At 36.5% G+C, this 14,594-nt stretch overlaps 1 protein-coding gene across 1 annotated transcript in view; it reads right to left on the bottom strand.

Moving 5' to 3' along the window:
- Positions 1–14,594, bottom strand: part of LOC145993867 (DNA-directed RNA polymerase I subunit RPA1-like) — a 381,417-nt gene that overhangs the window by 297,403 nt on the left and 69,420 nt on the right. Inside the window, exons 11-13 of the mRNA XM_083129730.1 lie at positions 11,090–11,225; positions 2,057–2,279; positions 596–710 (exon numbers count right to left, since the gene is read on the bottom strand). Coding sequence (XP_082985856.1) covers positions 596–710; positions 2,057–2,279; positions 11,090–11,225 — 474 coding nt within the window. The remainder of the gene's footprint in view (positions 1–595; positions 711–2,056; positions 2,280–11,089; positions 11,226–14,594) is intronic.

Genomic DNA, 14,594 nt, shown 5'->3' on the forward strand with positions numbered 1-14,594 from the left:
TAATATTGTGTTTCAATTATGTTTTGAGAACTCTGAAGTTCTTTCATTATTTCTGACATATCTGGTATGGTCCTTGATTCTATTTCTGGCTATCCTTTTTGCCTGTCCTATGTATTTGTGGTTGCAATTCGCAATAGTGCACATTGCACATGACAGTTCACATCAGTCATGATGACTTCCATTTTGGGGGTGAGGAGACATATTCCACGCAACACAAATCTATTTTACACAAAAAAAGCCTAGACTGGAAATTCAAAAAAGATCGCTCTCCACAGACTTCCCACTCAATATAACGATCTCCAATCAAGTGCTGATGTATTTTCAATACAGTACGCCTTTCGGTCAACCATCAGAACATATGTTGCTAAATAATATTTAATTGTGCTATCTTGACTTATTTATATTAATATTTTGTCTTATTTTGTTATTTTTATTTTTGTTCTTATCATTGTTACTGATTTTAGTGTAAAATGGCTATGTGCTGTATCTGAAATTTTCTCAATAAATAAATAAATGTAAATTTTATTTAAACATATTATAAATAGGTGAGTCAAAATATCTTATATATTGTTAAATTGTTAAATCAAGATCTCACCTTTCAAAAAATCTTCCTCTCATGGTCAGTTTCACACCAGATATAACATGGTCTTGAATTAATCCACTGAGTGGAGTACCATCCTTTGGTACTAAATACTGGTTGCAAACATTCACTGGAAAAGAATTTTTAAAACACGATTAATACTCAATGAATATTACATACAAGCAAATAATTACTACATTTGGCTTCACTTATACAAGATTTAGACTAAATGTAAAAGAGTCATTCTACAGAAAATATGGCTTCTTAGAGAGTAATTCTTTGAAAAATGATCATCATTTCATCATCCTTCACCATTTCCTGCCTATGGCTGGGTTGGCATTCTTTGAAAAATATTAGATATAAACTAAAATGTCATACTTATAATTTTCTAATTCCTATTAAATTTTATTGAACCTGGAAAACTGGCTTCAAAATCTTTGTCGAGAGAGGTTGTTTCAAGACAAGTTTTCTAACATGGGAAGTGATTGATGGTCAAAATTGACTGACAAGTTCCCATTAAAGGACTATATGACATGTGTACATTAATTGCTAACCAAACTAACAAGTATACTCAATTTACATATGGCTCCCCCCCCCCCTGAGATGGTATAGTAGTAAAACTGTTTTATATTTATAAGGGGTGGGATCGATTAATCGGTACTCTATTGGTATCGGCCAATATAGGCATATCAGTGTATTGGTTTATCGGTAAAATTACCGATTATTATACCGATCTGATATATCGATAAATATCTGATAATTTAGTGCAAAATTCTGCCATTTTGTTGAAATTTTTATGGATAATCTCCATGCCCTTCTTCCTAAAAAAGTAAATGTCTAAATATTCAACTTCTTTTGCACTGCAGTCACCACGAAACACACATTTATTAAGGAGATCAATAAACATTTCAGGTTCTTCAAGAACCATTTCTAATTTTATATCAGATCGGTTATCGGTATCAGTAAATTTTATATCGGTACTTTATCGGTATCAGCCAAAATTTCATATCGGCCCATCCCTAATATTTATATAAATAGCCCACAAACATTGTGTAAAATGCTGTCATTTTGTTATTTTACGACTGTGTGACTGGTTTCTTAATGAAATATCTAAATATGCCGTTTATTTTAATAAGGTAAAACCTATTTCAGCCACCTGCTTACATACATTAATTTAGGAGGTGGCTGAACATTTGTAACTTTATAGTATATTGCTTATCAAAATCGGTAATTTCATATCAGTACTTTCTCAGGTATTGGTAAAAATTTTAGCAGAGTCCATCTCAAATATATATATTAACAATAACATATTAATAATCCCTATGTGATGCAAGGATGACTAAGTGAAATGTGAAACTTATATGGTTGAAAGTTAAGAATGTGACTTTTACTGAAATAAAAAATCTGTTACTAATTTCATTCACTGCATACTAAATGATTTGGAACTACTCAAATGTTCATCTAAGAAAAACTAACCTAAATTGTATGCTTCACTCCTGGCCAGCTCGCTTTGTGGGAAATGAGCATTCATTTCATCCCCATCAAAATCTGCATTGTATGCTTTGCAATTCGCATAATGGAGTCTAATAGTCTTTTCACCTTTCAAAACACGAGCTTTGTGTGCCATTATGCTAGGTTTATGAAGGGTTGGTTGTCGATTCAACAGTAGCACATCTCCATTGCACAAATGTCTATGTACCTGAAAAGAGAAAACAAAATTTTTGAAAGTGGGGTAAAGGTGAACACTTAAAGGAGATGCGTGTTTTGGGTTACTTGTTAACAACTAAAATGTTCCAAATTATGGTTCGCTTATTCAGTATTTTGCGATGAATAATTTTACTGCTCACAAATAATGTTACATTGAATTCTGGTTTAGAAATATTACATTATATGAAACATGGCAATGGTCGCCATTATCCAGCATCATGGGGTAATGGTGAACACATTTGATATTTGATATTATATAAAAATTATGTATGAAGTTTGGTTACATCTTAAGAATTGATTTAACTCATACAGAAAAACGAAAACCTATATACCATTTTCCAAACAACAGTTTTGTAACCTTGAAGATGATACGTAACATAATAAAAACCTGGCAGGCAATAAAACATAAAACTAACAGTTCAAATAATTCAAACACAGTTTATATATCTTAATATATTTACATCATCATTAATGTCAATCAGTTGTGGGAGAACTTCCAGCTAACAGCATGAGGATGACGACTGTTTGACGTTACCCCAAAACTCGCCATTTACTTTATCCAGCAATACTGAAATTACAACCTTCCATATTCAAAGCAAAACAACAACACTCCTCTGGCTTTCTACTTCTTAATTTAAATGTGAATTCTAGAATGAATGATAAGAGAAGACATACTAGTATAATTGACGTTCATACACATAGAGGTGCTGACTGTGCCAGTGACCATTATTTAGTACAGTCAACTCTCGATTCAACGACCTTTCACAGTTCCTGGGAAAAGGGTCGTTATTTCGAAGGGGTCGTTATTGGAATTTGCACCAATTTTCAGCTTAAAGGGAGCTCAAATGGACACAAAGATGCCTAGGAGATGGTAACACAATTTATCCTGGTAGTTATACAACCTGTTATGCACAGGATGCGTGTTGTGAAAAGGAAAATAGAACATGAAAAAGTTTTCACAAAAGAGAATTTAAAATAATGTTACTTGTTTCAATTGTGCACAGTCGTTGCTTTTCCAGGAAAGTCTTACAATTCTACTTCATGAGAAACCCGTTTGCACCAAGACCAATGGAAAGGAAAACAATCTCTCGCTTATTGCAAGCGAAACTCGAAGAATCTTGGCACCAGTCAAACTGGTGCCAGCAAAAGTCGTGAGATAATCGGGCAGAATGAATGTTGGATTTTATACGGGGGTTTACTGGAGCATTGTCTGTTACAAGATTAACTGGTAAGATTAGATCTCTCGGGAGAAACAACACAACCTCTCTAGGTACCAGACAAAAAAAAATAAAGGCAGGGCTGTAATTTTCGTCCTGGTTCAGCTGTGTAAAATACATCGTAAAAAAAAGTCACTTTTCTTTGCTTCAACCAACTTCATTCACCCTCCTTCCCCATTCAAGGGAGCAGTCCAAACTCCTTCCTTGACTTGCATTGTAATCCAGTGTGAAAAAGGAAACGCGCAACTTGCGATCTGTTTTCAACCAATGCGTATTCTAGGACACGTCATTTAAACAGCGTGGCAGTCGATAATCATTCGGGTTTGGAATTGAATTTCACTTTAAACTGTATATTTAGTCCCAATTAGCCCATCTGCATAAAATGAACTGAAACAAGCTTTATGAAACTGCGCATTTTCACATATCAAAATGGTAGATCGTTATTTACTCTCACGTTAATCGACGATTTAATGTTGGATTTAGGAGTATTCTCGATGTCAAACACCCACCCCTCCAAACGTTTTCCCCTTGAATAATGTCTTTTTAATCAGTCTCAGCGACCATTCCTACATTGAACACTCTTTTTTTTTCCCTCTACATGAATGGTTCTGAAGAAAAGCGGATTCAAATTAAATTTACAGATTTGCTTATCAGAAGGCGCAGAACATGAAGTTATTTTAACTCTTGTTTTCCTTTCTGGAGATCGAATTTCGTTATCAAATCAAAACAGCTTTGCGAGATTCAAAACAATAACTTTTTCCTTCGCGCTGGATGAGTCATCGCTGTTATCGGCAAGCAAGAGCTTTGCAGACGCTAGACAAAACACTGGCGCCAGCTGCATTGTAAAAACAAGGAGACCGGCTGGAAGTTCGAGCAAGTGGCGGCGGAAGAGAAAAGTCCCAGCATTTTAAAGATAACGCAACTGTCGAAGACGGAACTTTTAACAGCAGAGTAAAGAAGAAAGAAATGACCCTTGCTTTACGTTTTACCATGCAACAGACAATAATACGGGCAATATTTCCTATGCAGACAACAGCATTAAAAAATAATAATAAATAAATAAATAAAAAAAAACAACAACTGAAATCTGCAATTATCAATATTGCCGTGCACACCAGTGGCGGAGAATGAGCTGGGGAAAGGGTAGAGGGTCACTTTTTTTTTACTTGTTCTATGGTTTTTGTTCGTTTTCAAGAATATATCCAGAACTGGTTGCCCCATTTTAGACGTCAAAGGAAAGGAAGAGGGGTGGTTCCTTTTCCACCCTCGCCTGTAATCAGCCCGCATCAGCAAGAAAATCGTGGCTGAAACAATCTGCATCGACCCCCCCCCCCCCCCGCCAAGCTTGCTGACAGGAAAAGAGGGAGAAGTCAGTCAGCCAACGGAACACTTTTTTGGCAGATATTACGACATCGACACAATTAGTAAAACGTATGAAGTGGGAAACGGGAGTTATGATGCACGTAAGATCGAAGTAAACTTTTGTGGAAACCTGGATGACAACGCATTAAGCAGGTTGACGATCTTTAGTTCACCTATGTGGTTTTGATTATCTAACAGTTTCGCTTTTTTATGAAGTGTTGCAGGGAACAAAGAACACGTTTTGAATGAAAGCGGTTACCGGAAGTTGTCGGCTACAAGGCCGAGAGTTGCTCACTCACGGGAACCTGCTGAACTCTAGGTCAGAGCTGGACAGATGGGTCAGACTTCCAGGCACCACACATCTGTATTTTCGAACATTCCTGTGATCTTATCTCTCAAGGTGATGTATTTATCGATGAAAGAGCTTGACCTGCCATACACAATGGCAAAGACTGCAAGTCCAGCAGTCATTTCGGGCTGATCCCATCCTCCCCCCGCGAGTTTTCAGCAGCTCTTAGGACAAGGAAACAAGCCAAGTCGATTTAAAATAACATCCAAGCACATTCGATCTTCTCTTCTCGCGTATCCAAGAAAAAGCGTGGCAAAACAAGCCTGGCACGTTGGGTAGCGGCAGTCGGGTGCGGTGTAACATTGGTGCACTTGAGGGAGGGGAGGGCAGAGGTCAAGTGCTATTGGATATCACTCAAGCATGGTGTGGTGGTGTCTATTTTTAGTTCAGACCTTATTGTGAGCGGTAGAGTGCTCGTAAAGGGAATGAGTGGAGGAAAAAAACAACACATTTCTCGGCCGATTTCCTTCAATTTTTCAACTTTTTTTTCCAAATTTTTCTATTTTTTTCTAAATTTTTCCCGGGAAAAGGGTCGTTACTTCGAGAGGGTCGTTATACCCGGGGTCGTAGAATCGAGAGTTGACTGTAATTGCTAAATTAAGAGAAAGAGACTCAGTGATAAATCATAAGCAACAAAATCTGAAAGTTCTAAAATTTGATACAGGAAAGTTTACTGATGAAAGAATTAAGAAAGATTACCAAATAAAACTGTCAAATAGATTTGATGTTTTGCAGGATTTAAATGACGATGAAAATATAAATGGAACAGACGTAAATAAGAATTGGGAGTACATACGTAATGCAATAGAAACAGCAGCTAAAGAAAGTATAGGATACCATAAACCGAGAAAAAGTAAGCCATGGTTTGATAATGAATGTCATAATCTAATAGAAATAAGAAATCAGGCTAGACTTAGGTGGTTAAATAATCTGATGATACAAACTTGAACAATTATAATAGAATAAAGCGAGAAGTTAACCCCACATTTAGAAGTAAAAAAAGAGATTACTTGAAAAACAAAATTAACAAAATTGAAACAAACAGCAAAAATAAAAATATCAGAGATTTATATAAAGGTGTAAATGAGTTTAGAAAGGGGTGGCAACCTAAAGTAAACTTGATAAAAGATAAAGACGGTGATTTTCTAGCTGACCCAAGCGATATTCTAAATAGATGGAAGAACTACTTTAATGACCTTTTAAATGTCCATGTAGGAGATAAATCAGAAGTAAATGAAGTCCACACAGCAGAACCTTTAGTTCCAGAACCTAACTTGACTGAAGTTAAAGATGCTATTAAACGGCTAAAGAATAACAAAGCACCTGGCATTGATTTAATACCAGCTGAGTTAATTAAATATGGTGGAAATTCATTAATATGTCAAATTCATAAATTAATTTGTTTAATATGGAATAATGAAGAAATACCTCAACAGTGGAAAGAATCCATAATTGTTCCTGTGTTTAAAAAAGGTGATAAAATGAACTGCAATAATTACCATGGAATTTCTCTACTCTCAACAACATATAAAATATTATCTAACATTCTTAAGGCTAACCCCATATGCTAATGAAATTATAGGTGATTATCAATGTGGATTTAAACGTAACAGATCAACTACAGATCAAATTTTTCACATCAGACAGACACTTGAAAAAAAGTGGGAATATAATCAAAATGTCCATCAGCTATTCATTGATTTCAAAAAAGCATATGATTCAGTGAAAAGACATAAATTATATAATATATTAGAAGAGTTTGGAATACCTAAGAAGCTTGTTAGTATGATAAAAATATGCACCAGTGAAACAGAAAGTAAAATTCGTGTGGGTATTAATATATCTGACAAATTTACAATTCATGATGGGTTAAAACAAGGAGATGCATTATCTCCATTGCTCTTTAATTTTGCCTTAGAATATGCTGTTAGGAAGGTAAAAGAAACTAAAGAAGGACTAAAATTAAATGGTGTGACTCACTTGTTAGCATATGCAGATGATGTAGACTTACTGGGGGATGATGTGAATACAATTAAGAATAATGCTAAAATATTTTTCAAAACTGCTAAAGAGATAGGTTTGGAAGTTAACAAAGAGAAAACTAAATATATGCTTACAGGCTGAAACCAAGTGTTAGGTAATAATCAAAATCTAATTATTGATAACAACTCGTTTGAACCAGTTTCCAAATTCAAATATTTAGGAGTAATATTAACAAATGAAAATTATATTAAAGAGGAAATAAAAAGTAGGCTTAATTCAGGAAATGCATGTTACTTCTCTCTTCATAAACTTTTGTCTTCTCGTTTAATATCTAAAAAACTAAAAGTTAAAATATACAAAACAGTAATTTTGCCTGTAGTATTATATGGATGTGAAACTTGGTCTCTTACATTGAAAGAGGAACATAAATTGAGAGTATTTGAAAATAAAATCCTTAGGAAAATCTTTGGACCTAAAAGGGATGAGGAGACAGGTGAGTGGAGAAGGTTACATAATTTAGAACTACATAATTTGTATTCATGTCCAGATATTATTAGAATAATTAAATCAAGAAGACTTAGGTGGGCAGGCCATGTGGCACGAATGGGAGAGGAAAGAGGAGTTGACAGGATTCTTGTTGGGAAACCTGATGGTAAGAGACCTGTAGGAAGGCCAAGACGAAGATGGAGTGACAACGTTGAGATGGACCTAAGGGAAATCGGTAGGGATGGAAAAGAGTATATAGAACTTGCTCAAGATAGGGAAAGATTGAAGGCCTGTGTTGCTGCAGCCATGAACCTTCGGGTTTAAGAAGGCTAGGGAGTTAGTTAGTTATTCTAGAATGAAGTTAAAACAAATAACACTAACCTCCTTCTGAAATGTATCTTCTACTTTCAACAAATTGCAATCAAATGCAAAAAAAAAAAATTGTTTCACTACTGAAAGATGGCTCCTAAAGTAATGGTGATACAAGAGAAGTATATCTAGCACTCTACAGAAGATAATAGCAACAATCAAGTATTCTTGAAACTTGACAAAAGCTTCATACTTGTGTGTTCCTGAATACTCCACATTTACGAATACACCGTGCTCCCTTACATTTTGGGTAAACACAAAAATAAAATCACACTAGAACTGAGCCTACACCAATGCAGTTCAATAACTACTAATACCTCTCGATGCTTTTCTCGGTATCCCATGAGGTCTGTAACAATATCATGTGACACTTTCACAGTCTGAATATCCTGTAAATTATGCAAAATGCATAATTACGTTTTATTTTGCATGAAGACTTCATTGCAAAAGTGAATTTCTTAATTAAATGATAGCTACTTTAATATTCCGATTATAATGCAATTTCTCAGATATTTTAAAGCAAAACTCTGTGTTTTAATTGCATATGAATACATACTTATATATTTGTAAATATTCTGAACACAACCTTCAATTGTTACAACATTCAAGTACCAGGTTAAATAAGAAAGTTTTCCTGTACATAAACAGAAATTGTGGTAAAGAGGCTTAAAGTGGAATTTTCCCACTGTATCAACAAGAGCCACTATGTGTTATGCAAATGGTATTCTGACAGCTAAATCTATGCAGTCAATATGTATTTTGAATACATGTCTACTGACTGATTGATTTGCTTTATTTTACTTTGCTTTTTGTGCCACTTTTTGGATAATTTGCGAAGATGGGGAAGAGTGATGATGTGATGAAATTGATGAATGGACACACACAAACATCCATGCCCAGGCTGGGATTCGAACCCGGGACCCCTGGCATCATAGCGCAATGTGCTAACCACTGCACCATGGGGACCGACAAATGTCTACTGCTACCCAGTATTCAGCTACCAAGGTTAACTGGATTAAGACATTTGCCCTTCTCTTCACACACTAGTCACACATTCTCTGTCCTAACAATTTTCCTGTTCTGCCAAACAGATAACTCATCCAAGTTTGCTTATGTGATGTCCAACTACTAAAACATCCAGCATGCTTGTTGCCATTGTTGGCTATAGAAGTAAAGGAAAACTGAAAGAGGGACAAAGGTTGGTTCTTGGCTCAACAGACACAAGAGTCATTCCATATGAAATCAACACAGCACACAACCTCACCAACTCCGATTTTCATGAAATTTGGGGAGTTGAAACTATGCATGGAACTTAGTAACTATGAAAATTTTTAGTCTCGTGCGTCTTGTAATTTTTAAATCATTCAAGGTCAAAGTTCGCATAAATTGCCCTTTTTGAGCCCACTTAGCTATACTAAATGTGCTGTAACTCTGTCCCTATTTTGCCTAGGAAGCTCAAATAAAGTTTACTGTACAGGGAATTGAACAAGCTTTCCAGTGATATACAAGCCTACATTTTGATAAAAATATAATTTTGCCACGTGATCTTGACCTTTGACCTTGAATATCTCAAAACATGTCATCACCAAAAATCGTGAAAAAAATATATTTGGTCCATCATGCCATACTCTAAGACATATGAAAACATCATTCTGGGTCTGCAATAGAATCAGAAGATACAAAATAATATGTGCAACTATGTGACTGATGAAAGCCTCATTACATGAACTATGACGGGTCAAATGTCCCTTAACACCCCCTACAAAATGTAAAGGAGTTATGATGGTCATGAAAGAAATATGTTAGGCACAGGGAGATCCCTAGCTGTGTGTGTCAAGCGGAGGTCCGGCATATTGTTGACCGCCATATTGAATTCAACGCAAAACTTTCAAAGGAAAGGGGGGTGATGTGATATATCAAAACAGGCAAGAATTTCACGAGAAATGAAGCGAAAAAGGTTTCAATTCGGTCCAGGAACCATTTTTTCCGGATCAATTTAAATACAGTCCAGGAACCCTTTTTCCAGATGAATTTAAATTCCGTCCAGGAACCTTTTTCCGGTCCAGGGACCCTTTTTACGGAAGAATTTCAATTCGGTCAAGGAACCTTTTTTCTCACATCAATTTAAATAAATATGGTCCAGGAACCTTTTTTCAGGAATTAAAATACGGTCGAGGAACCTTTTTTCAATGTAACAATACAACTTGGACCGAATTTAAATTGTGCGAGAAAAAAGGTTCCGGTTCTGCAGCGGAACCCAATAGAACCCATTAAAATTTATGGGTTCCTGGGCCATTAACAACCCTGACGTGAATTGCTGACGCACACTGCTGGTCGAAATACATCTGGCAGGCATGCGTATTTCGTTTTGGATGAAAACACGAAATGTGAAATAATACATTGTAAAGTTAATTTTTAATGTTTCTGAAAGGTGTGAGGTGCATTTTCCTACCCTGTTTTGTAACGAAATGAACTGCAAAATGAGAAATTGACTGAAACACAAAATTTAGAGTTTATTTACTGACACGACACTTCCAGAATTTTGAATTATCCTGAGAGTTATGCAATTAACAGAAAATAGATTAATTCTGCTGTAAATATTTGAGAAGCAAAAATGGACCCCTTTATACAGGAATAAACTTAATAGTCTGATAACTACATAAAGTGTGCAATTAGAAGGGATACATTTATTTTGTGTAATAAGTGCACTTTTTAAATCAAATTTAGAATTATTTTCACAATTTTAAAACCAAAACGTCATTTTATGTACTGCTTCTGATCTGATTTTTCAATGCTATAACACCGAAATTTTATTTTATTTACCACTTTTGAACCCAAAAATGACTGCTTTCTACCGAAATTTTGCTTTTTTATTTACCAAAAATATGTGCCTCTAGGTGGTCGAAATTTCAACCGTCCGACCTCTAAAAATTAACACACACACACGTTTTTTTTAATACATGGTGAAACACTAGTAATTTAACATTATAACTCAAATCATCGCAATTGAGAATACAAAAAAAAAAAAACACTTACAGTTTTCAATCCTTTGAAAAACTCTGGGGACTTCTCTATTGGTGTAAGAAGTCTCTTGGCCAGACCTTCTCGTTGTTCAACAGAATCTGCACTAAGATAAATGGAAGTCCCATTTTCACTTTCAACCTTAATAGCACTGCAATAATACAAAAGACAGTGATTAATGAATCGACGATCATGTGAATGATATTGCTATTCAACTTCTTTATGTTGTAAACTTTGGATAAAAGAAACTGAATAAAGTTCAGCAATTCAAATTATTTATGCTGCATGTGAGTGTTAATAATGGGCTGATTAATCACTGAAAATCAGGAATTTTATTCTAAAATGCATGAAAAACTATACACAATGGAAAATCTTATTTCTGGACACAAAATGGCTCCTCAGACGAGCAGTATGCCCCTGCACAGTAGCTAGTACAACATGGCCACTCCACTATCAACTTGCACCATGGAAGAGAAACAAAAGTGTTATATATTATTTATTTTGTGGTCAGTGGGTGTGTAACCTTCTCAAATCTACAAAAGAATGAAGGTTCAGTATGAAGATAGTTGTTTGAGTCAGGGGAGAGTGTACGAATGGGTGGAAAGATTTAAAAACTGGAGACAAAATGTCAGTGAACAACACTGAAATGAAGAGACCAGTTCGCATGTCAACTGAGACAGCGAAACAGCACATTGGGCATGGAACCATGACTGCAGGTGAGTCACTATAGATGTGGCAATCATCTTCATCTTCATTTAAGAATGGTTCAGATCCAACTTGAAACTGCATATGTATCCAGTCCTGATTAGCCCAACAGCATAAAGTGAACTCAAAACAAGCTTTGTCAAACTTACGCATTTTTAGATGTCACAATATGGGATTATAATTACGCTCACATTAATTCACAATTTATTGTTGGATTTAGCAGTTCTGCGGAGGGCAAATACCTCTTTCACCAATAGTTTCCCCATAAATAATGTGTATTTTTATTGGTCTCGGCCTCCATTCCAATGATGAACATTGCGTGATTTATTTTCAGCATGTGAATGGTTTGGAAGAAAAGCAACAATTACATTATACTTAGCATTGTGTGCATTTCCTTTCTGCCCTGTTCTACATGTTCAAGATGTTTATATTTGTGTCAGTCGGAAGATAGAGTTAAATTCTGCCTTATCAGAATTATTTTATCGGAAGGCAGAACAACAAGAAAAATAAATTGCTTGTCTATTAACTTCTCACTTTGTGTCTGGTGCTTGTACTTTGTAATTGTCAAAGCAAAACAGCACTGCTAGACTGCACATTCAAAACAATGCCTTTCTTTCCCCTTTATGATCGATGAGTCATTGCTTTGGAGCCATGAGAGAAACACCGGCTCTGATGCCTCAGACACCCCTGTGAGAACAGGAGGAGGAGGAGGGGGGGAGAAAGCTTGTGGAACAGGTAGAGAAGTGAAAGGTCCTCGGCACCAAAATGCAGATGTTGAACAAGTCTTATCAGATGTGTGTTCATTCCCAGCCCAAGTTGCAGAAAGACAGAGGAAAAAAGATTACTGCTTTATACTCTCCCATGCTGTCAATGCTATGGACATTCGAGTAAGATTTCTAATGCAGGTACGGGCAGTAAAAAGAGAAAGAGGCTGCGTCATACAATTATTGCATAGCTCTGCACACCAGTGGCACATTACTTCTAGCATGCTATGTTCCTTGAATGTACATATCCAGAGGTGACTGCTTATAATTTTAACATGTCAAAGAAAAGGAGTAGGGACAATCGTTTTTCACCCTTATGTTTAGTTCAGATGTCTCATGTAAGGGGGCCCACTTCTACGTGAGCAAGACAACACTTGGCATCTTTTAGTAATTACAAGACTAGTGATGATACCCCGTGCATATAGCACCGTGCCATGAAGGTACATTTAGGGGATGTGGGGGTATGGCCCTACACATTCTCAATCTCAGCCATTTTGGAGGTGATGTGATCAGCACCATGCTCCAGCTGCCTTTATCCACCAAGGGTTGCCAAGGCTAGAAAAATTCAGACCTTCGATCACCCACCTGGGTTTCCCATGTGGCAGACAACCATAGGGGGTATGAGGAGAGCAAACATCCCCTCCCCCTTGAGTTTACCTCTGTTCCCCTCCAGCAAATGAGAAAAAATAGATAAATACTTCTTGGCCCAAAATACTTATTTTAATGGTATGTATTTAGATGTGTACGAAATCTGACTGCCCAGAAAATATTGCCACATCCCTCTTGTTTATCACTCATTTTTCCGGATGCTGTGGAAATAAAAGAAACCATTCATTGCAAATTCTTGCTTGAAAGCTCCTGGGAGTAAGATAGGAGGATGTTTTTAAACAACACACCATGCTAATGCCTAAGTCAAGTGGTTCTGGAGTTCTTTGAAAAGAGGGATGAAGGTCACTGTGAACTTAGCTTTGTTTTATCTATGTTCAAGCTGGTAGTGGATTCAGCATTTTCTTGTATACTTCCCTTCTACGTAGGTCTTTTGTGTTAATGCTGGTATCGGCCAATCGAGGGTTATTTATTTCCGCCAAGATTAGATTAGGACCATAGGGCTTTGAATGACAGTACTGAAGAAGAATTATGTACGCCACTACTTTTTACATATTATGATGAATAGATAAATGTATTATATTAACGTATTCATTATTAACACCTATAATATTATTATTACTTCTGAGACACTTGGTTCGGACTGCTCTTAAAATTATATTATATTGTGCCTGGTGATGTGATGAGTTAGTATGACTTAGTAACTTGTTATTTTATACTGGAATTATACAAGTATCGGTATCGGTAGAAATCGGTCAGGGTATCGGTGGAGATATAAGCTCAGCCCTACTAAGGATGATTCCGTAATTGCATGACTAAAGAAGGGAATGGTGACTGAGGCCTGTTGTCAATCTTCCACTCGCTTTTTTGTGGAGGGGGAAGGGAGAACAAAGATGCCTCAGTCACACACTTACATTGTGTCCGAACTCTAGGGAAAGCAGCATTTAGTGAGAATCAGTTAGGCAACAGTGTGCTTGTTCTCAGATCCTGAGAATGAGCTAAATTCATCTTCACAGAAAATGCACGAAGTCTTTTCCCTCCCTGTTCATGAAGGGAGGTATGACAAATGCATTTGCCTCCTCCTCCTCCTCGAGACCAGCACAGGAAGTTCCATAGATTTTCCTAGAAACATTGGATAAAACCTCACCCACCTGGGAAGCAGATGGCAAGATCAAAGGCATGAGCAAGTGAAAGCTGAACCCAAACATGACCATGAAGACATGTAACTGTTTAGTTAACGCTGTGGGAAATAAACCATTCACAGCCAATTCTTGCTTGAAGATTGTGGTCATAAGATAGGTGGGATGTTTCTAACCCCCTTCCCCCCCCCCCCACACACACTAATGTCAGGTCAGGTAGTTGCGGAGTTCTTGGAAAAGAAAAAAGAGGGATGAAGGTCACTGTGAAATTAGCGTTGTTTTGTCTACTTTCAAGCACGAAAGGGA

This window comes from Lepisma saccharinum, chromosome 10 (genome assembly GCF_977018435.1).
Source record: "Lepisma saccharinum chromosome 10, izLepSacc3.1, whole genome shotgun sequence".
NCBI classification, from domain to species: Eukaryota; Metazoa; Arthropoda; class Insecta; order Zygentoma; family Lepismatidae; genus Lepisma; species Lepisma saccharinum.